We start from the raw sequence: 24,557 nt of genomic DNA on the forward strand, positions 1-24,557 counted from the left end.
TCATTAAATTTGTGAAAATCGTTGGCGGTGCAAACTGATACATTTCATGAAATGATATGCAATGCCATCATATTACTTGAACATTAGATTCGATACACAAGGCGATATCTAAAAACTTAAACTTTTACCTCAGGTAATCTTAAGCAAAATAGAATTAGGCCTACTTGAAGCATTGTAATCTTCAGATAAGACCTATAATGTTCAATAGGTCCTTTCCCATTAATTATATTGAGTTCATTTTGTTGTACGTAATGATTTTTGAAAGTTGTGAATAAAGAAAAAGACAGTTTGGTATAAGAGAGAGAGAAAGAAACAGAGACCCATCACGAAAAGACCGTATTGGTATGGTATTCGATTTCAAGTAGAGTTTGAATCGAATTGAATTGAATAGATTTAAACTTAGATAGATTCAAAGAAACGACGTAATCTTTAGAATTAACTTAGCGGATTGCCAATGATTGACAAATTACCCTTCATCGACGTATATAAACACCAGTTATGCAGTGCTTAGAATAATAGCCATGACAAAAACCGACAACAACAACAACAATGGCTACATAGATACTCTTGTTGGGATTCGAACCAAAAACCTGACTGCCAGACAGGCGTTGAACTATATTGTATACACCGAGCTTCCGCCCAATAGCTAGTGATGGTTCCCATTTCTGTTATATCACCGGGTATACTGAAGTGATCAAACTGAAGTATACAACATGCAATGTTGGAAAAATGGAGGGACGTACTGGAAAGACAAAGTTTGCAGAAAAGTATAGAATCTGGACATCTCTAGAGAAGAACATCAGTAGACAATAAGGCAAAACATGGAAAATAAACAAGGGTGTGGAAGCCCACTAAAAAGACAGAGAAGCACACACACACACACACACTTACACACACACACACACACACACGCACACACACAATGAACATGAAATGAAACTGGAACACCAACCAGACTACTAGAGGAAAGACTGATGACAAGACAAAATGAGACAAGATTAACTTAAAGGGGATGGCTAGTAACTGATCAGTGGGAATGCTGGGGGATGATTGTTCCAATAATCTTGTGGGATTCATTTAAGAGTACATTATGTATCTATTGTTGTGTGAAAATTATTTGCTTCAGAATGGTCTCGTTATTCAAGTAATGTGCAGTTAATATTTCCAGGTTAGCATGCCTGTACAGTGACGGGCGATTAAACTGCACATTACTTGAATATGAGTCCATTCTGAAGCAGATAATTTTCACACTACAATAGATATATAATGTACTCTTAAATGAATTCCACAAAGATTGGAACAAGCCACTGATCAGTTACTAGCCATCCCCTTTAACAATAAGACAAAAGAACAGACAGGAATGAACACAGACAGCGATCGTAATGGATTATAGGTCGAAAAAAAATATTGTGCCGCGTTAAAAGAAAAAGGAAAATAGAGAAATTATTGCGGAAATAGACTAATATAGAGTCAAATCCTAGCCCTATAAGTGTATTTGAGCAAAAGTGGTAATAATATAGGCGGCAATGCAGATTCATCCAGCATCCATCATCAAGTATATATAACAACAAGCAACTTAAATTCTGCAGAATCATAAACTTGCAATAGAGAAAATCGTCGGCATTTTCACGAACCGACGCTATTTCGTTTTTGAGCGAAAATGCAGTTCTGAGAAAATCGCGTTTAAAGATCTCACAAGTTTTAGACAACGTTTTCAATGACTTTTCCTGTCTTGTGTGTGAAAATTTTGACAGGGTGATGAGAGTGGAAGTTGTTCTTCCTATCCATAGTGTAATTTTAGTGTGAATTCAAAAAATTTACGATATTTCTGTCTTCAAACTCACTGCGTCGGTTCGTAAATCCATCGTTTCTTGCGCGCACCATAGGTTATGTACTTAAGCGCGGGTCTCACGAACCGACGTAAGTTGTATTACGCCGGTTCGTGAGACCCGCGCTGTAGGGCCTGTACAATAGGTAACGTGCAATACGCGTGTATTTACGAACCGTCGCTATTTCATTTTCGTATGTGTTTACATACAAATACTATTAGGGCTATACCTGCTTATCAACAATAACCTTATTAATTGAAATTAATTGTCATGTAATGATTGTTGTGATGATTACAATACATTTAGTGATAATTAAGATGATAATACAAGCCAGTTTCTCTTAATTGTTCTAAAAAGAGTGTTGTTATTGTTTTCATCTTCATTTAGTACACGCATGTATTGTTATTATAGCTGTGGTTGACCGTTCCAAAGATTTCTTTGCCCCCCCCTTTTTTTGTGGATATATTATTATTTAACACTTTTGCATTTGGACATCTATCATTTGGTAATACATGTATTCGGTATACTGTGTTTCATATTTTTTACTTTTTACTGCTTTTTTTTTACTTAATTAACTTACTTTTTCATTTTTTCACATTATTTTTAATTCAAATTCAGTTCACTTCCTTCATAATAATTATGAATGTTTGTTCTAAGATGAAGGATACCGCTAAATCTTGGGAAAAAGACGTGCCAGTCAATAATAATTACTTGTATTTACTCATCTTTCATACTCATGCATGCACTCTGTTATTTCTTTCTCTGAAATAATATATTAATTTCTTTATTTCTTATTATTCCACATATTTGTGACATTTACTTTGTCACAATTTTTATCAGTGTCATTACTGTCATTTGGCTCGCATGCGAATTCACTCATAATTCCTCATTTTCCATCTTTCTCTTTCCTGCTCAACAGATTCTATGATAGCTGCACCTGATCATATAAAAACATAAACTCATCCTGCATGCACTCTTCGAAACTGATAAACTCCTAAAAATACATGAATATCGACACTATCAGAATTTCAAGCTTCATTTTAAATATATAATAATGGTCATGTTTTATTATGCCTTTTGCAGCAATATATTGAAGAGGTACATTATGTAATCGAAGAAACATAGGTCCTCAATAGAATATCAAATTTGAATTATTCAGAGATGAGTAATGACAATGGGAAGGATAACAATTGTGGAAGAGCTCCATAAATCAATACATATCTAATGGCAAATGGAGATGGAATCAAGATTCAAGAATATGTGTAATTCAAGTTCATTATTATATCAGTTCTTGTGTGTTCACAAAAAGAGGAACACAGTTCGAACATGCACACCAAATCTTACATCGTACATTTACATCTATAGAGTGCGGACGGAACATATACAAGAGAAAGAATAACATTCTCAAATTAATATATCAAGCATAACTACATGTATGTATATGACCACACAAAGATGTTGCTGCATATGCATGAAGCTTGAGAGTGCTGCAACACCCATATGCTCAGATAAAAACTTGATGTATATCATACAAAAGAGAAGAGGTACTGCATGTACATGTAGTTACACTATTCACAGGACAGTAGAGAAAAAGCACGAGAGAGAGAGGGAAATGGGTGTCTAAAATAGGTCGATGTAAGGAGTGCCAAGCCAATTAAGTCTCTAATAGAAGTCATACATATATAAGGAAACAAATTAATCACAACATAAATGATCATGCTCATGTTAACCAATAATTAGCATCTAAAAATGTGTGTAGAAAGCCCATAATATCAGCCTTTCGCCCCAAAGGCTTGTTACATATGAGAAAAGAGAAATTTTGGCCGACCCCCCCCCCCCTCCCTGTGAATCCTTAATCCACCAGTACTATAAACACATTCTGAGAATGTGTTTTAGTACATGTACTAGCAAATTCACAAGAGGGTTGGGGAAATTCAGCCAAAATTGTGTGTGGCTAAAATAATTAAAAAGAAAGGTCATCAGCAAAACTACGGGGTGGATGCAGACGAATTTTCATGTGATGACTAAAAAATATGCAGCTAAAGGAAAAAAAAAAAGACGGCGGAGAGGGGCCAAGGCTAATTTGACTCCCCTCCCCCCCCCCCACCAAAAAACAAACAAACAAACAAACACCACTGTTTTACAGCATCTTTAAAGGACTCTTAATTTTTTGTTTGTTAAAAACAAACGTCTCGAAGTAAAGAATTCCATATTGTAGGCGAAATGTAGACCGATACAGTGTATAAAGTGTACATCCCAAGCTATTAAAGAAAAAAAAACAGATTATGAATATCATTTAAAGTAAGAATTTCAGTGTGTTTAATCATCTTTAGTTGAGTTGCAAATGGCATGTACATATTTAATAAGAGCAGTAAACTTCGAAGCGCCCCCAAGCCCTTCTATACTTAATTATTCATGTGTAAAGGTAGCGCCAGGGCACTCCGGTGGTCTAGTGGTTATGACGCTGGACTAGTAATCCAGAGGTCGTGGTTCGAATCCTGCTTGGGCTGCCTGTGATTTTTTTTTTTCACAGCAGCCTACAAACTGCACACTGCAGTTGCGTGCGTTACTACGGATGGAGACAAATGAATAATCTATTATTTTAATATACGATGTTTGACATCCTTATTGCAATCACTTTCTTTAATTGTAAATTTAGAGACATAATGAATTATTATTAAAAGAAATCAAATTTCTGTATTTTGTTGTGAGTTTGCATGGGAACATACACGTATCATAATTTACAATTTTAGTTAGATAAAGAACATCTTATAACAGAACTGTCTAGTGATGGTTGAATAATTATGTCAATTTGTTATAAGTCCTATCATTTACATGGAGTGCATGTTCCCATGTTTATAAGAATCATACGTGACACATTCAAAGTGGGTTGAAGACAACAAAATAATAAATAAAAGAATAAAGGAGAATAGAACTTAATCTGATTACAGCATCATCTAAATATTGCCAATGTGCACCTAGAAATCTATCAAGAGTTATCACAAGGTTATGATTACCACACAAAACCTTCAAGATTTATTATCATGAAATACATACCAATGAACACTTAAAAAAATCTAACATTCCATATCCACATGAAGCTTTCCTTGATATAAATGTCTCTCGGTAGTGTTATTAAAGTGTAGCAAAATTGTAATTACGACATCACAGAAAGGAATGCCTTGTTTTCACCTTCAATCTTAGGATCTCCTTTCATGTTTCCACTTTACAATCACATTTCACTGTAGATATACCGTCCTTATGTTGTTGCCCTTCATCCCAATTTCTCCCTTCTATCCTATCTGTAGATTGTCTTCTTTCCTAAGCCATTGTATTCACATTCCTTGATGATCAGCACGATGCTGTACTTTTTTCTTCTTCTCTGAAACAGTCCAGCTCTTCGCTACTGCGTGGCATCAGTCATCTGAAAGAAAAGACAGAAATTAAGAACTTTCAATTAAAATCAAACATCATGATACAAGATACAACTTTCATTTTGAGAAAAAGAAATCAGCCAACTAAACTGTAGTTGAAATTATTTTGCTCTATTTATATTAAACATAAAACAAAACGGTATACAAGATCAAAGAATGTCAAAAAAATACTGCTGTTTTTGATGCATATTCAAATTGTCTCGCCTTTTACATATTTTAATGATGCAAGATCTTATGTCTAGCACTTAGTAAGTCTCATGTAGAATTTAAATTATTATTCACATGAATAAATCTGCATGTCCTTGTAAACAAGGCATTGCTTTGAAAAAGCTGAATATTACTAATTGCATTTGGAAAAGAGTCTACGACAATCAAACTTGTTTATTATCAGAGACTTTAACATCTTAATTAGACCTAGACTCTACATTACCATTGTATTCACATCCGTTGGTGATGTACACGACCCTGTACTTTTCCTTTTCTTTTCTGAGACAGTCCAGTTCTTCGCTACTACATGGCACCAGTCATCTGAAAGAAAAGAAAGAAATTAAGAACTTTTGATTAAAATCAAACATCATGGCACAAGATACAACTTTAATTTTGAGAAGAAAAAAAAAATCAGCCAACAAAACTGAAGTTGAAATTATTTTGCTCTATTTATATTAAACATAAAACAAAATGGTAGGCCTATCCAGGATCAAAGAATGTCAAAAAATGCTGCTGTTCGTATTTGATGCATATTCAAATTGTCTCTTCATTTACACATTTTACTGATGCAAGATATTATGTTTAGCACTTGGTATGTCTCATGTAGAAATTGAATTATCATTCACATGAATATAAATCTACATGTATTTGTAAACAAGGCATTGCATTGAAATAGCTGAATATTACTACATGTACCTGCATTTGGGAAACAGTCTATGACAATCAAACCTGTTTCTTATCAGAGACTGTAACATCTTAATTAGACCTAGACTCTACATTATCATTCAGCTTTTAAAGGTATTAACCATTCACCTATAAAACACTGGCATTGTCATGTGCATCATATTTCTTTGATACTGCACATATTTTCATGAAGTCTGCACAAGAATGCAAATGAAACACGTCTGCTGTTTGGTATTTATGAGAAAAAAAATCACTAACCCGGAAGTCCTTGGCCTTAGGAATAACACGTGGCGAGTTAGTAGGAATTGACGTTAAAATAGAATAAGAATAGATCTACTAAATAGGCCTTTACCTCATGAATGTCTGGTCTAATTATAGACTAAGTGAAGTCTAGACCTTTCACTTTTAAGTTACCAGTGGTTCACAAAATTTATATTATAGATCTAGACTACATCTAGATCTAGACATCTAATACTATTAGATCTTGGCAACTTTTGTCTTTGTGACACGAAATTAACACGTCACGGATGATATTGCGGCGATATCCAACAGGATGACAGTACCACTATTACTGACTCAGTAAGTTGACATAGATAACTAACATCAACTTGTTAACGTACGTTAGAGATGGCACCATATACAATAACCGGTGACACTGACACTGACAGATCTAACGACTACGTTTAGACTAACGTTAAAGAGTTAGACTCGCCATCTCAGTAAGTCGGCCAAAGACAAAGTCAATACAGGGCTAAGTCAGTGTTACTGTTATGTTAGGCCTAACAAATGTTAACGGTTACTCGGTTAGGTTAGGTTTACCAGGACTCAAGAGTCCTGGTTAAATCAGTCAAGGGACATTTCTTAGAAGTCCTTCGATTCCAAGAATAAAAAGGGTGAAAGAACAAAGGGAAAAAAGGAAAGAAGAAAGGACAAAAGATTATGTATGGATGCTGTGGAAATCGACAGCGCTACTGTATCACTATCAATCACGCGTGAATATGTAAACGCCATTTGGTTGGGCCGCATTCACAAGTTTTAGGGAAAAAAAGCCCCACCGCTGTGCTTCAAAGGTACTCCACTCGAACTAACGTTAGACATAATGTCACATATCTACACACAGTACGGTACTAGGGCTGAATTCACAAGTATACTATAACACTGCACTGTACAGGAAAGCCACCTAACCTGTAGAGTACTACTCGTAGTGTTTAGGTAGTATCACTAGACCACATACTGTCATAGATGACATCTACACCAACGCTGCACACTGGCACTGGTCCGACGGTCCCTGACCAGGAAAAATCACTGTTGGACACTGACCAGTAACTTTTTCAGGAATGGACAAGTAAAAATTGGGGGAAAAAATGGGTGGACTCTACCTACTATTACCACTAGTCTAGATGTAGATCTAGAGCTAGACTATAGACTCTGTGTTAATTTGACTTGGTCTTAGACTTCAGCTGATCTTAGTTTTAGTAACTGGCATTACAAGTCTTAACTTAGACTTAATAGTTAAACTTGAAAGTTAAAGTCTAACATGTCTAACTTTATTCTTTACTCTTCCTTTGAGTTTTACTTTTAGACTTTTTACTTTTTTTTTAGTTTAGTAGGCCTACTTTGTCAATCTCATGATTTCATTTTCAACTCAAGTCAAGGCATAGCCACGAGTGTCTTCGAGACTTTGACATCTTGCATGTCTTGCACACAGACGTTACGACTACAGTACTCAGTAGTCTCAGAAGTAACGACATAAGTTGAAAAGAAACTATAAATAATATGATTTGGGATCTAATTTAAAATTGGATGGCGTTTACAGACTAGGCTTCATAAGCATCACGCGATTGAATACATGGGACTACACTCTACCGCAATTAATGGTTATGGTAGTCCAACTGAAACTGTTATTTTGAGCATGATTTTAATAGGATTATAGCTTACCATTCACTTCACTCGTGGACAGTGGGCTGGCTTAGGTCGTCATTCATCTTTCAGATGGTTTGGTTCTCACTCTGAGATCTGGATTAGGGCCAAAACCTAATTCTAGGCCAGTAAGTTGAACAAAGCTCAAAATAATGCAACTGCGACGGTTCGTAAAACCCGCATTGCTCTTCACCCTAGCAATTCGGGTTTCACGAACCGGCGTATCTTTACTGCGTCGGTTCGTGAAACCCCTTTTCCTCAATTTCTCGATATTTCGAGTACCGTGTTTTTTTTCTTTCTTTGATAAAATTAAGAATAATTAATTTTGTGATCTAAAATTTTGGGATTTGGTAGAGTTTTGAAAGCACTTTCATTTGGTACCAATATCTCGATTTTGAAAATTTTGACCAAAATCGAAATAGCGTCGGTTCGTGAAAACGCCGACGAAATTTCAATCTCATTTTAAAATGAATAATAAAGGACACTTTTTTGTACATCATGATTCAGGGAATTCTAGTAATTTGAGCCAGTATACAGTATAGATAAATGTGTAAAATCAAAAGTAGACGAAGGATGAATTAGATAGATAGATGAATTGGGACTGCATCTCATGCATCGACGCAGATGAATATCGATTATTCAGTGCTTAGACTAATGGTCATGATGAAGATTATGGTCATTAGTATACTCGGGTTGGATTCTTATTCCCATGACTTCCCGATTGCTTTAATCAGGTGTCATAAGACTATATAGGGCCTACCGAGCTTCCGCCCAAAAGTCAGTGATCATTCATATTCATTCAAATAAATGATTCTTGCGTAATTCGAATTGTTTTCATTGCAACTGCATGATTTGAATTAGAAGTGACAATTTCTATACGCATTCATGGATCGATGTTTATTTTCGTGTATGAAGAACAATTTGTCAATTAGTTGCCCTAGTCACAACGGTATCAAATTAGGATTAGAACAATATATCAAGCGGAATCCACTTTTGCTTCGGTGCACAGAAAAAAGGAGCAAACTTCAATTGGATGCCCAGTTGTAAATAATACAGTCAAAACATTGCAAGGATATTTGATTCTTTTTTTTTTTTTTACTTTGCCCGAATTCCTATCAAATGTGATGGTCAAAAGAATACGTGGTGCCTCACATTTAAGCAACATAATATCTCTCGGGCCACATCTGATGTCATAATTTGTAATTCAAAGATGTTATTCAACTGATGAAAAGCTGAGCAATGTAAGAGCAATGTAAAGAGAATAAACTGTGCAACTAACTAGCAAAAACTTTTTGACCCCCCCCCCCCCCCCCCCCCCGCTTTGGAGAATAAAGATGCATATTGCAGAGTGTCATGATAACATTGTGTACTGCTTCTTACAATTCGAAAGTGGTCCTTTTGGTTGATTAAAAGTTTTGAAGGGGGTAGTATTGCAAAGAGCTATCAATGTGTTGTGATAATAATGTTTGTAACCAACTTTCAGAAATGTTGTTTTTTCATTCTAGAACATAAAAAGTCTAAGAAAGATATAATAAATTAGGCCATTATGTATGAAAAACCAAAACGGCAAATTCAGGAAACTCCTTCCTGCCGGAGGAGCTCGCAAGTCATAATTGTACAAGCAGGTAGTCGCACTCTTCGTCAGCGGCCAGGGTGCGAAAAAGATGTAAAATTAAATCCGTTTCTGAAGCAAACGTACAAAATACGTTTGCTCCTGGCCGAACGGATTTTTCAACTAACCTGCATTTCAAATGATCCGAGTAGGTGATGAAACCAAAGACGCTTAACTAATAAGACACGAAAGTGCGCGCTAATCCTGTACAAAACAAATGGACAGCGCGCGGTCCTCATGCGTATTACGCACGTCACCTGAGACGTGCTGTCTTGACACTTGATAAACAACAGCAGCGGCTTCAGGGACAGCGCGTCCCAGGTGATGGGCGTCTTTGCCTGAGACGCACTGTCTTTGAAGATGTTGTTGTTTATCAAACGTCTTTGATTGTGAGATCATGTTGTTGCCAAATTTTTACCTCCACGAAATAATCCTTATTACTTTAAAATCCCGTTCTTCAAAATAATACCCTTAATCGAAAAAAAAAAAGCTACGACTATAATTTTTAAATCTTTTTAAGATAATAAAAATACCACTGTCTTTGGAAATGAATGATGTTCCTAGGTGATTTGAAGTGGACCCAACACATTAACAATACTGTCAATAAAGCCAATAACGTGCTTGCATTTTTAAAACGCAATCTTCGCATAAAATCTGATGTTAAAGCCACAGCTTACAAAACGTTGGTTCGACCAATTGTTGAGTATGCTTCCACAGTTTGGGACCCATCTACCAAGAACCTAATCCACTAAGTGGAAATGGTCCAGAGAAGAGCTGCGCGATTCACTTTAAATCGCTACCATAACACCTCGAGTGTCACCAAAATGCTACAAGAACTTAATTGGACCACTCTGGAACAGCGCAGAGAAAATGACAGGCTAATTATGATGTACAAAATACACAATAATCTCACTCCTCTTTCAGCACAGGACTATATCATCAAACAGGCTACTCAGTTAACGAGAGCCTCGCAACCACACTCCTACCAGGTACCATATTCGAGAACTGAATCGCATCGCCATTCGTTCTTCCCAAGAACTGTAAGGAACTGGAATTCCCTGTCGTCAGAAATTGTTTCAGCGCCATCTGTGGGATCATTTCGAAACCGTCTAACGGTTGATCACAGTTGAGTGGCTAGTATTTTCGTCAAATTTTCTATGTGCTTGTAAATATCTGTAAATAAATTGTATTATAATGTAAATAGCACCAGTCTGCAAGAATCTTCAGTCTATTGAAGGAGGCAGACTTAATCAGAAGAAGAAGAAGAAGGTGTACTGAGTTTGTACTTAGCTCTATTTTGTATCGTCATGTAGGGTAGCCATTTTGTGTCCATTGTTATCGCGCGCCTTCGTATCTTGTTATCTCTACTATCTTTGGATGAAACCATGCGCGCGCGTTGCAAGAGTTGTACGCGCGTTGCCACAGTTGTACTCGCGTTGTTGGGCACCATGGTTATTGTCTCTAAGTAGGTATTATGACGTCATATCGGTAGGCGTGGACCACTGAGTCTCATTTCTCATCAACCACAAGTGAAACGAGGCCCTCTCAGCACGGCTGCATGCTTCTCCTTCTACTTTCCTTGTAGTCCTCGTTCCACAACCTAGACGTCGTAGGACGTAAGCTAAAGACCCATTGGAGAATCCACGGCAGTCGACCTCTATAGTCCAAAGGTCTACCTTCCATCTCCGTTATTGAATCTCCAAAACGAGGTATTCGTATTTGTCACGTTTTTTTTTCGCGAGCTCTTTGCATGCCTGCTTCATCTGGGACAGTCAGTTCAATGACAAACACCTGCCCTTTTTCCTCCGACCATATCACGATATCCGGGCGTAGGCTGGTGACGAAAACAATTTGAGGGAAGACAAGTTTCTTGTCTAGATCCGCCAAGATTTTCCAATCGTTTGCCTCATCTAAGCACGAAGAAAAGGCCCTCTGTGATTTTGTCTTGCTTTGTTCACCTTCCTTCACAAAATTCACATGACATCGTTTGGCTTGTATAGGTTTGGTGTTGCATTGTCCAATTTGATTGCTGCATGCCTCGGCGATAACGCGCCGAACTCGATTATGCCGCCAAGTGTTTGTTGTTGTTGTTGTTGTTGTTTTTGTATTTGAGGCGCGTCATTCAAATATGAATATTTACGCCTTTATCTTTATGATATAATTATTTTACATATAATAAATCAATAAAAAATTATAACTTTTTACTATCATTTTTATGCGCGCTATGTGTCTGCTGTTATACGGTTGGGACAAATAAGTTCTGGTGCATGCTGATGGCAAACTCTGATCAGCCCGGCTCGTTACATTGAGCAGGCTTCTCGGTCGCGCACACAGACCTAGATCCCTCATTTGCCGCACTCAGGACCCTCTGCCCAACGCATATAATTATGGTGCACAAGCAGACTCCCGAATGCGATATATAAACATCAAAATTATAATATTATTTCATATATACTTTCCATTAAATAAACATATAATTTACAATAATTCATTTTTTTTTCATTATGTAATAAGCAAATATCCGGTTGTGCAGTGTGCAAATCTAAATTAAATAAAACACAAAAGATAATTATCTGTATAACTCTAGAAGACTTATATAAGTCTTTTAGAAAACCTTCTTGTTCTCTTCACATATGAGATTAATGCCCTCAAATGATCAACATTTTTTGTGGATAATACTTTTCTGATATCCCGTTGATCTTTGCCTCCAATGTCTGCGATCAACATGGCTCTCTCTATCAAATATTTCGGACAATCATATAAAAAATGACTTAAATTTTCCTTTTCGGGGCAATAGGGGCAGTTGCCTGTTTCATGCAAATTTACTTTCCAATTATCATAATTCAGTCCAATATTACCCATACGGACTTGATGAATAAGTATTTGTTCTTTCCTGTTTTTTAATCTGCATTCATATTTTCCAATTACATACTTCTGTACTTCTTTTAAAGGGGACTGTGTTTCTTCCCATCTTTTTTGCCACTTCTTATTAAAATAACTACTCAAAACACATGTAACTTCCATCTTATTGAGTCCATTATTGATTCCGATATGTTTCTCTTGTAGGGCTGTTTTTGCCGCTTTATCTACTGTCTCATTGCCCGTGATGCCACAGTGGCCGGGCACCCATTCAAAGTGTACTATCATACCCCTGAACAGCAGGTGCATCGAAAGAACGTGTATTTCTTTCACAAAAGCATCTTCGAATTTACATGTTTCAAGGGCCCGGAGAGCACTTAAACTGTCAGTAAAAATTACTACTCCTGTATACACATTACTAAGTTGTCTCAACCAGGTTAATGCCATAAAAATTGCAGCAAGTTCCGACCTATATGATGACGTGAAATCCTGCAGTCTTTTCGATTCACTGTATTTGTAATAGGGTGCGAAAAAAGCAGCTCCCCCTATGCCTGTTTGACTTCTGGATCCGTCCGTGTATACATGCAAGTAGTGACTCCACTTCTTTTGTGTAATTTCTAAACTCATTTGATTTTGAAACAATGCATTATCTGACTTCGATATTAATCCCCTTAACTCAGTTGAGACATTCACTTTTGGGATATGCCAAAGTGGGATAGTTAAAGGAGTTACCGGCTCAACAGGCATATCGAGGTAGACTTCCTCTTTCATCTGCTTTATCCTGTTTCCAAAGGAGTTACTTGAACAAGTTTTGTTATCATAAAATCTATATTGCCAACAGTCCCCTACATCTTCCAGCAAGGGGTGGTCGGGAGTTGTTTCAATTCTCTTGATATACCTTGCACTCAGCAATTTTCTCCGCATATCTAAGGGCATCTCTCCTGACTCTGTTTGGAGAGTTCTCAGGGAGGTTCCGACTTTGCTACCCAAACATATTGTCAGAGCCTGATATTGAACTGAATTGAGTATATTTTTGACAAAATCAGATGCCGAGTCATATGCTTCACATGCATAATCCAATAAAGAAAGAATAAGGGATTTATATACTGTTATCAAATCCTTTATTCCACCACTCCATTTTGCATATGCCAAACATTTAAGTATATTTATTTTCTTTTTACTTCTACATGCTAAGTCTTGTATATGAGATTTCCACGTTAACCTCTTGTCTAAAATAACTCCGAGATATCGGTGTTCTTTTCTCTGAATAAGTGGTTGTTTGTCTAGATAGAGTAAAATATGCTCTTCTTTGTTGGATCTTGAAAACAGTATTGGCACTGTTTTGGGGGATGAGATGAGCATGCCCCATCTTTTGAACCACTCGTTAAGTATATTCAAGTATCCTTGTAAGCATAACACAACCTCGGTGATGTCGTTACCTGATTGCCATATTACGCAATCGTCGGCGTATAATAGGACTTTGGGGTTAGGCCCAACTGGAATATCCCTGAGCATCAGGTTGAACAGAATGGGGCTCAAAGGGCTTCCTTGGGGTAATCCGTTAACCATCTCCATTGTTTCAGATAGTGCATTGCCCACACGCACCTGCAAGGTGCGCTTTGACAGCATGTTTGCTATAAAATGTAGCAAATTCCCTCGAATGTTTGCCTTCCACAGTTTGACCAGGACGGCTTCGGGCCACAGTCTATCATATGCTTTAACTAGATCAATAAATACTGCGACTGTTTTAATACTCACTTTCAAATTTTTCTGTATTTCATTTTCCAGGTGAATTATATTATCCACACAGCTTCTGCCTTTACGGAATCCACTCTGTATCGGAGATAATGAATCATTCTTTTCCACCAAGAAGTTTATCCTCTCTTTAACCATAATTTCATAAAACAGGGTAATGATGTAATTGGTCGGTAAGAACTCAATTCTGTGGGGGGTTTATTTGCTTTCAGGATTGGGATCAAAATTGAGTGTTTGCATGCTTGTGGTATAAGACCAGTTTCCCAAATTCGATTGTAAATTAATAGTAAAAGTTCTTTAGAATGTATGGGCATTTTGCAATAAACCTCATATCCTATTCCATCCAATCCAGGCGTTGTGCCTTTTCTTGAACTAAGTGCTCTCTCTAATTCCCGGAACTGAAAAGGTTCATTATAAACTAATTCACGACTGCTGTCAGAATCTGTCCTCACCGATCCCCAAACTTCACATATATCCTTATAATTCTCATCATTTTCCTCTTTCCCGCCTACACTACCGAAATATTTTCCTAAAACATGTGCTTTGCATTTATCGTTGATGATAATGTCCTCTTCGGAGTGTAAAGCAGGCATGTTTTTTTTTGTTTCACAGGTATTCCGTTTAGCCTCTTTATTGTTTGCCATACCTTTGAAACTGAGGAGAAGCGGTTTAGTTTCGCACTGAAGGACTGCCAGTAGTCGTGTTTGGCTTTACGGATGGTCCTCTGGGCTTCTGCTTTCCTTTGTATGAATTCGTTTTGCAAAGCCTTTGACCATTGTCTCCTTAACTTTCTCTGTATTTTGTTTCTCTGTTTTATTTTGTCCGTACAATCCTTCGTCCACCATGGGACAGGGTTGCGCTTTGTGTCTTTTGGGCGGTAGCTTGATATTCCTAATATTTTGGTTAAGCGTACCATAAATTCTTCAAACAACGTTGTTGAAGAGGCGTCTTTCTCGAATTTGTCAACACAATCAACAGTTAACTGATCATTACATAAGGAGGCAAATTTCTTCCAGTTGATCTTTCTGAAAGATTGGTTTTCGCCTCCTGTGTTGATTTCACGTAAATGAAAAGGATTTGCGCTAATGTATAACTGAGTGCATACTACATAATGATCACTTCCAAGTGATTCTGTTAACACTTGCCACATGCATTTACCGGCCAGGGTTGCCGATGTGATAGACAGATCTAAACAAGATGTCTTGCCGGTGTGACTATCCAGTCTTGTTCCAGAACCATCATTTAAAACAACTAAGTTATTACACATCATAAACTTTTCAAGTAATTTACCGTTGAGATCTGTTCGTAAACTACCCCATAATACATTATGAGAATTAAAATCACCGACTATCAATACTTTCGATACATCTCTCACCTTCGAAAGTAACATATTCAGAGGATCATCATTCAATTTCTTGCAAGGATTATAATAATTCACTACCGACAACACATAATCGTCCAAAGATATATCAATCAGTTGCATCTCTATTTCTTCGTAAATTCGAACCTTCTCAAAACTTACTGAGTCATGAACGTATATAGTTACCCCTCCACCACGTTGTCCATTTTTTCTGTTTCTTGACAGTGTGGTGTATTGGGGAATATTTTAACTCAGTATTTTCCGGAAACCAAGATTCTTGTATACATATCAAATGAATTACTCCTACATGTTCAGAATTTATATATCTAATCAATTCCCCTCCATGAGCATTCATCCCTTGGGCGTTCCACTGGAGAATGACCAGCGCAGTCATGAAAAGGTTTCTGTTTAACTGCTGCATTTTGATCTTTCGATCAATACCTGTTCCACAAGAGAACGAATGAGTGCGAGTATCTCTGGTTCCGTTTGTTCACTTACGAAAATTAGAACAATTTTGACCACAAAGGAAATTATTTCCTCGTTTGAAGCATTCACAAGAAAGTTACTTCCAGGTGGATTTCCTTTTTGTTCAGTTTTGTCAGTAGTTGAGTTCGACGTTTGGCTTTCCACTACATTACCCTTATTTGTATCTGTTTTTCTGTCTGTTCCCACCATCAGATTGCTGATAGTTTCAACAGCTTGGCTTACAGTACTGGAAGGGAGAGATGGGAGAATGCGTGGCGCCGTTTGTTTCTGTGGTTTTGTTCTTGCCAACCCTTCGGCACCGGCTACCGGCAGATTGCCGCTATTGGTTGCCATGGTTGCCGCTGAGGCGTAGCTCACTCGATTGGGAAGAGGAGTTTTCTGTGTCTTTTCTTTTGTTTGTTCTTCTTTTGCCCGATACGTTCTTGCGGCCTCGGCGTATGACAAACTATGTACCGTCTTTAGCTTTTGTATTTCTTTCGCTCTCTTTATCATCTTACATCCATTGTAAGCCGCCGGGTGGTCGTCGCCACAGTTAACACATTTGGGATTTTCTTTTCTGGGACATTCTTCAAAAGAGTGAGATTCCCCACATCTGACACATCGGGTCTTTGAACGGCAGTTGGCTGCCGTATGACCGTGACGCTGACACTTAAAGCATCTTACAACAGGTGGAATCCACTGTTTTACATTAAATGATTGAAAGCAGAGAATTACCTCTTCAGGGATTTGTTTTGAGTCAAATGTTAAAATGACACTGCGTGTTGGGGTGTAGAAAGTATCTTTCTTTTCCTGGTTGTAGGTTTTTCTAGTTATTCTCTTTACATTAATCACTTTTTGTCTTTTTAGTTCTGACTTGATCTCTTCCTCTCCCATTTCTATGGGTACCCCTGAGAGAACTCCTTTGGCGCTCTGATGCTTTTGTGTTTTGACCGGGACATTACCGATGTAGCGTTTCTCCCTAGTTGAGGTGGCGAGGGTGTTAGGGAACAAACGCTATCAGAATAATTACTATTATGCCCTAATTAATGCTACAATATAAGACACAAATGGCAAATATGCTCAGCGTCTATAACTTACCGTTTCTGAGCAGCTGCTCCAATTGCCAAGTGCAGGTACAAGGTAGTGAATACTTGCAGTAATGTCAGTGGACGGGGACGAGGGACAGTCGAGGTCAAGGGAGGTCCTGAGCCGTTCTCTGTCCTGTCCTGGGTCCGTCTGTCTGTTGGTCTCTATTTTGCCCTCCAGGTGAACTTTCCGTGCGTGCGGCTGGTGCGTGCGTGCACGTTTGTTGGGGGTTGTGCTGTCCGTCAGCCTGTGTTGGCACATACGCCGATTACCGGAGTACGCGGCAGTATGGCCATGCATTACTACAATGTATGCGCGGCGACGGACGGGGCTACGCACCAGTAAACATGTACCGCGGCACCGGTATTGGCTTGTATATTTCCGGTGGCAGATATATTATCGCCGACCGTATACAACATATATTCCTGGTGGCAGATATAATCGCCATCCATACAACCAAACCGAGCGCCGAGCACGGAGTTCAACCTGTCTTACTACACTCCCCCCGGTCCTATAGATTGTCACCTGCATGGTGACAATCTGGATAGAAAAACAATTTTCCTCAATATTGTCTGCCTGTGGAGCTGCAATTTGCCGGAATGCCGATTAGCGGCAATCCTGGTAGAATACCGATTATCGGCCATTCCAGCAAAAGTACATCACTCTTTAAACAGACACATAGACTTTGCGGCCGGACGGGAATCCAATGGAGGGAAACAAAGAGCCAGGACAGACATTCATACGGAATCTGCAGCCGGGATCTGCAGAAATGGGATATATCAGCCATGGCGAGCTAGAGAATGGCAGGGAAACCCTCTCATGCTACGCTTCCCGGCTGGCTGTTACTTGGATTTCTCTTTAGTTCTGCATCGGTCTCCTGTTCATCACCCTGCCGGAGGAGGTTACCCCACTCAAGGCAAGAGTGTCTTCAGGAACCGGTGCAGGCTCGGTACTCACAGGCTTGCATCCTTGTGTCACGCCATTTATGGGGGTAGCAATGTCCCCACTGTTGGCAGTGATATCCATGTGTGTTACATGGAGTTTGGCAGGTGCTACACTGGAGACCGTGACATCTGAGACCTGTTTTGATTTGTAGGCTAGTGGAATTACATCATCCACTTCGTTGGCAAAGCTTGACCAGTTTTGGTGGGCCTTACGACAGTAAGAGCAGCCTCGGCACGGGAGGTCATCAGGATGCATACCGAGGTGGTATGCTTCGCACATGAACTCACTTGTTGGGATTCGCGAGAGTGCGTCTGCATTCTGGTGTTTTTTCCCCGGCCGATGCTGGATTTTCATGTCGTACTGGGCCAACTCCTCCAGCCATCTTGCCAACTGGCCTTGTGGGTCTTTGAAATTGAGCAACCATATCAGGCTACCATGGTCGGTTCTCACCGTGAATGGCTTGCCGAGAAGATAGTGTCGATACTGGCGTGTAAACCTGACCACTGCTAGAAGCTCGCGTCGAGTGACGCAGTATCTACGCTACTCTGGTGACAGAGACAGGCTGGCATACGCGATAACCCTCTCTTGTCCCTCTTGGAGCTGCAGTAGTTCAGCACCGATTGCTGTGGCAGACGCATCAGTATCGAGCACAAAGTGGTCCTTGTCATTGGGTAGTGCTAAGACTGGGGCAGAAGTCATCAGCTGTTTAACATTGTCAAACGCTGCTTGGTGCTTCGCCTCCCAGTGGAAATCGTGCTTACCTGTCAATTCATACAGGGGACCCACCGTCTTAGCATAGTCCTTGAGGAAGACTCTGTGGTAGTTGACCAGACCGAGAAATTGTTCAATTTCTTTTGTGTTGGTCGGTACTGGCCAGTTAACCACTGCTTGAGTGTGGTCTTCTTTCAAGTGTAGACCTGAGCTGTCTACTTCCCTGCCAAGGAATTCCACTCGATTTTGGAATAGTGCACACTTCTTGGGTTTCAGCTTTAGTTTGTAATCCCGGAAGCGTTCAAGCACTTTCCTCAAGTTGCTCATGTGGTCATTGAACGAAGTTCCCAGCACTACCACGTCATCAAGGAAGGCGAGGGCGATGTCCTAATTTAGTCCTCTGAGAACGAGGTTCATCACCCTCGAGAAAGTTGCCGGGGCGTTGCACAGACCAAAGCCCATGCGAACAAACTCAAACAGACCATACCTTGTGGTAAAAGCTGTTTTTTCCCGGTCTTCTTTCTTGATCTTGACCTGGTAGTATGCCGAGTTGGCATCCAGCTTCGAGAACCATGTGTTGCCCGCAAGCGTATCAAGGCACTCTTCGATGCATGGCAGAGGGTAGACATCTTTCTTTGTCACAGTCTTAAGACGACGGTAGTCAATACACCACCGAACACCCCCGTCTCTCTTCCTCACCAGCACCGGAGCTGAAGCCCACTCTGACATCGAAGTTGTTCAATTTCTTTTGTGTTGGTCGGTACTGGCCAGTTTACCACTGCTTGAGTGTGGTCTTCTTGAATCACCCCGGCTGAGAGCATTTTGTTCAAATGTGCTTTTTCTTCCTGCACAAAGTTCTTGGGGGTTCGCCTCATCTTTTGTTTGATTGGCTTCGCCTCCCCAGTATCGATCTGATGCGTTATTTCTTTGAAATCGCCTAGATCGAATTCGTCCTTTGCGAAGACTCCCTCAAATTCTATGAGCAACTCCCGCAGCATTTCTTGCTGTTCTGGGTTTAGATGTTCGCTTGACTCTGCCCATAGGTCCATTAACTGGGCAGGCAGTTGATTACTAGTGGGGAAATCAACTAATTGTACTTTCTTGCCCTCCCGAGAGGTATCCGCTTCCACAGGATGGACAATGGAGACTTCCATTGCCTCCCCTATGATCTCGTCCCGTTTCCAGCGGATATTATTACCTGTCGGGTTTAGGGCAAAGATTTCCATGTCTGCCTCAGTTTCGTGGAGTGATCGGGGGATGAACCCAACTAAATCCCTGCTTGGCTGTACCAGGAACTGATTGAGGGGGTGACTCATTCGGCACTTCACCCTCTTAATGGATCTTGGGGGGATTACCACAGTTTCTGATACAAGAACCGTGGTCGTTGATACTGTGGGTTGCCCCGAGTCTATAGGGATGTCTTCGCCTTGGATAGACAGTATGGATTCCGGTATGTTGATGTTAGCTTTATGTTTTCTGAGGATGTCTACCCCCAGTAACATATCGTCGTCAATTGGTGCAATGTATACAACTTCACTGAAATTGACATTGCCCAATGACAACTCTACCGGTCCGACTATCATACCCGTCATTTTCATGTTCCTTCCCGCAGTGTTGAGGGTTACATACCTCAGCACTGCTGGTTTGGGGGACAATGTGTCGTACACCCTATCCGACATGATAGTTACCTCTGCAGCTGTGTCCACAACTGCTCTCAGTGCTCTGTCACCGACCTTCACATCCACGCCCAGCATCGAGTTGGATTTCAGTCGGCAGACAATTACCTCGTCAGCGGGTGACATGTCCCTCTTCTGGCAGTCTGGGTCTAGCTCTACCTTGTCAGTAGGAGGGGGCCACGGTGGTAGCCGCCATGATTTCGACGAAGGCAGAGGTGCGTCCTCGCCTACCGTGTCCTTCGTGGCGCCACCACTCCCTCCAGCTGATGGCCATGGTGGTTGCAGCCACGGTTTTGACGAAGGCAGAGGTGCGTCCTCGCCTACCGTGTCCTTTGTGGCGCCACCACTCCCTCCAGCTGATGGCCATGGTGGTTGCAGCCATGGTTTTGACGGAGGCAGAGGTGCATCCTCACCTGCCGTGCCCTTCGTGGCGCCACCACTCCCCCCAGCTGATGGCCATGGTGGTAGCAGCCATGGTTTCGACGGAGGCTGGGGTGCGTCCGCGCCTGCCGTGTCCTTCGTGGCGCCACCACTCTCCCCAGCTGATGGCCATGGTGGTAGCAGCCATTCTTTCGACGGAGGCAGAGGTGTGTCCTCGCCTACCGTGTCCTTCATGGCGCCACCACTCTCCCCAGCTGATCTTTCACTCACCACAGACGCCAGAAATGAAGGAGTGAAGGCTGTCTCATCTTCTCTGGACTCTTCAAGTTGTGTCTGCAAACTCGAAGGTTCCTCCAGAGGTTTGACATTGGTGCCGGATTCGACTGACTTTTCTGTCTTTTTTTCTAGACAGTCTCGCTTGAAGTGCCCAGTTTTGCCACAGTTGTAGCACTGAATGGTCCTACCGGGCGAAGCGAGTCGGTTAGGGGACTGACGAGGATAGGCTGAAGTTGCCCTCGTGAGATCTTTGAGGGATAATTGAATTCCCTGGACGGCACCTTGGATAAGGTTGACTGCCTCATAGATGGAGTCTACCTTTCCTTCCAGGGTACTTACCCGTTTCTCCAACCTTTCCACATGGTCTGAAGGTTGAGGACGCTGACTGGTGGTTGCTGGTGAAACCTGCCGGATTTCAAAGTCCCGGCCAGGCCCTTCCGTCATTGAAAGCTGCTTTACTTCCTTAGACGGCTTACCATATATTGCACAGTGAGTGTGCTTGTACCACCTCACAAAGTCAAGTGCCTCATCCAAAGACCTAGGCCTGGAGTTCATTGCGTACTGACCGGCCTCCCGGTCCAGCGAGCCCTGACAAAATCTGAGGACTACTTGCTTCTGAATGTGGCTTCCAGGCAAGTCTGGGAAGGCATTAGTCGCGAGAGTCATCAAGCGGTCAGCCCATTCCACAGAAGTTTCCTCTGGGTTTTGTCTGGCGTAAGTGAAGTGCATTTGTGACACTTCTGGCAGATCTCTACGGGCAAACCTCTTTTCCAGACGTTTGGTCAGGTCCCAGTAGCTTATGTCCGGTTCCCTTTCGATGAGGAGGGCATAGAATTCACTAGCCCCTCCCTCCAAGGACCAGCATAGTTGACGCTGCCTCTGCCGGCTATTCCATCCACAGTCATCGGCGAAGGTATTGAACTTTGCCATAAAAGCTTGCCAACTTCCCTTGCCGTCGAATGTGATGGACTTCGGAATCAACGGCCGCGTAGGAGCTGTGGACCTACCAAAGTCATCTGGATATCTTGCTCTTGGTGACCTCTCATACTCCCGATAGTCTCGGGATGGAAAGGCAGGAGAAGACCGAACCCTGGCAACCGGTGGAGGTGCCACAAATTCGGTACTTCTCGCCTCTCGCTCATGGAAGTAGTGTCTGGGGGCATACCTATCTCTGTAGGAGGGAGGTTCATAAGGAGGAGCTGTCCTCCCATATTCCTCCCTGGGGTTCACAGACTGAGGCTCGCGCCTTTCCATAGCCTCCCAATCCCGGTAACGCGTCCTCTGGGTTAGTCCAGGGGACGGGTACCGGTCACGTCTGTGATCATCTTGCACCCTATGATCAAAATTGTAATCCATGGTTTGAGTACCATGGCTTCCTTTCCCATACATTTGAGCTGCATGGTACTCACCTTGCTTCCCTGCCACGCCGGGAGGTGCCGCACACCCATCCCTCCCTAACGACCTGGGCGGAGAGGTGCCGCATCCCCGGCTTAGCGACTCAGGGTTCTCCCTAGTGGGAGATCGCCTCTCTGCAGGGGCTCTGAGTTGGGTCTCACTTTGGGTTGTACGTGGTGGAAAATAATCAAAGGGATAGGGCATTGGATTATTCTGATCGCACCCATCGGCCGCAGCATGCTTTGGTGACCTAAGGTCCCGCTTGCCGAGACTGGATGGAGAGAAATCAAAATAATCCATCAAATTTGGAATGTTCCTCAAATAGGACATAGAGGAGAGCAAAGTGGGGGAAAGGTCCCCCTGCGCCTCTCTCAAGTCCAAGATACGCTGGGCCAAAGCATTTCCAATCCCTGGCACCAGCGTCAATTCATCTTCCGTGCAAAAATTAATACGAATCTTCGACATTATTACACTGTGCGGTATACTTGTGCAGAAAATAAAAAAAGAGAAAAAAATGCAATATCCCGATATCCAAACAGTCGACAGTACCCAATAAATAACAACTGAGTATAATACTCAGTGAATACCGGTCAAATGAAGCGCAACTATGCCGTATACTCTTGATCAGAGCGGTAGAATAACGGCAATAATCGCCCGGTATACCACCTTAATTACCAACAATTACTAACATAAGGAAAAAGGAAAAAAAATCTATGCACGGTATCGAATATTCTGACAACAAATATATCTATTTGCCACCAAAATAAGAGGCCGGTAATATATATATAGGTCAAGTGACCCTAGTATATACCGATCACCTATGCGCCAAATAGTAAACAAAAAAAAAATCAAACAGTTCACTTAGGGCTGCAGTTCCTATCTGCTTGCCCAATTGGCCGCCTATAAAACTGCGAAGACGCACCACAAATCGCGGAAAATCACAATATATTACGACAAAGTAATAATAATAAACGTATTATATAATTATGTTTGAAATGCAATTACGTATTTTGATCCAGTGACCAAATATACACACCCGCCTAATAGCGAACAAACACTAACAAAAAATGCATCAGTTCGGCAGCACATTTACCCGCTATCCCGATGTCTGGCAGCCTCTTATTAGAAAGGCGCCGGACTGACCACGTGGATGTAATACGTGATACGGAAAAGTCAGGTTAGGCACGCTAAATCCAAACTGATCACAAGAAATTAAGAGAAAAGAAGAAAATAAAATACAAATTCAACGCTTTGCTTTCCAGTTTCTTAATGCGGAAGCAATTATGCGGTAAAGAAACAAAAAACGAAGGAGAAAAAAAAATACCACGCAAATACGAACGCGCGATGTTACCAGCAAGGGGCTGAATTTACGTGAACGATGCAGAAAAATGTTTTCCAAGTCCACGAAAAGTCAAAGGTGATATACTAGTACTTGGAAAAGGAAAGGAGAAACTGGAGAAAGAAGCAAAGCAAGACAAATACAGGTATACGATAAAGCAATCAATATATATCCTCCAATATTTGGATCATCCCTTATAGTGAAATTATAATCACTTTAGGACGTCCAAAATGTGGTGGAACATTAACAAATGCGCATGCAAAAATCACTTTATGAAATCAACAAACACATAAATTATTTTCAAACAATTCTCGCAACAAACAGTCGCAACAACAAACAGAAATTGCGTGTACAACATGTAATCATACTCTCAGCAAAGCATGCAAAAAGCATATAACATTAGAGAAATAGGAATTGCATCAAGAAAATACATGTATAAGCGTCAAGAAAAGCATGAAAGAAGATTGCATGAAAGAATATAATGTATGTGTCACCAGCGATTCAAAGCAATCAAAAATCAATCATCAAACGCGCCAAACAAAGATACAACAATGTACAAATGCAAACATGCAAACGTATAAAGTATATAAGGATGCAATACAAATGCGAGAAACGAAACATAT

General features: G+C 40.8%; 2 protein-coding genes across 2 annotated transcripts in view; one reads left to right on the forward strand and one right to left on the reverse strand.

Moving 5' to 3' along the window:
- LOC139708234 (uncharacterized) overlaps positions 1 to 16,346 on the forward strand; it is a 33,201-nt gene extending 16,855 nt beyond the window's left edge. Inside the window, exon 5 of the mRNA XM_071620204.1 lies at positions 16,339 to 16,346. Coding sequence (XP_071476305.1) covers positions 16,339 to 16,346 — 8 coding nt within the window. The remainder of the gene's footprint in view (positions 1 to 16,338) is intronic.
- A 2,350-nt stretch (positions 16,347 to 18,696) lies between these two features.
- Positions 18,697 to 19,194, reverse strand: LOC139708235 (uncharacterized). The gene has a single exon (XM_071620205.1). It carries the CDS (start codon positions 19,192 to 19,194, stop codon positions 18,697 to 18,699), a length of 498 nt encoding a protein of 165 aa, XP_071476306.1.
- Positions 19,195 to 24,557: the final 5,363 nt, after the last annotated feature.

This window comes from Diadema antillarum, unplaced genomic scaffold (genome assembly GCF_040938485.1).
Source record: "Diadema antillarum isolate AM-2024a unplaced genomic scaffold, OU_Dant_1.0 seq00001321_RagTag, whole genome shotgun sequence".
Classification (NCBI taxonomy): Eukaryota; Metazoa; Echinodermata; class Echinoidea; order Diadematoida; family Diadematidae; genus Diadema; species Diadema antillarum.

Excerpts from the sequence above, each read along its gene's own strand:
- LOC139708235 (XM_071620205.1), bottom strand. The coding sequence starts at position 19,194 with ATGAGCAACTTGAGGAAAGTGCTTGAACGCTTCCGGGATTACAAACTA.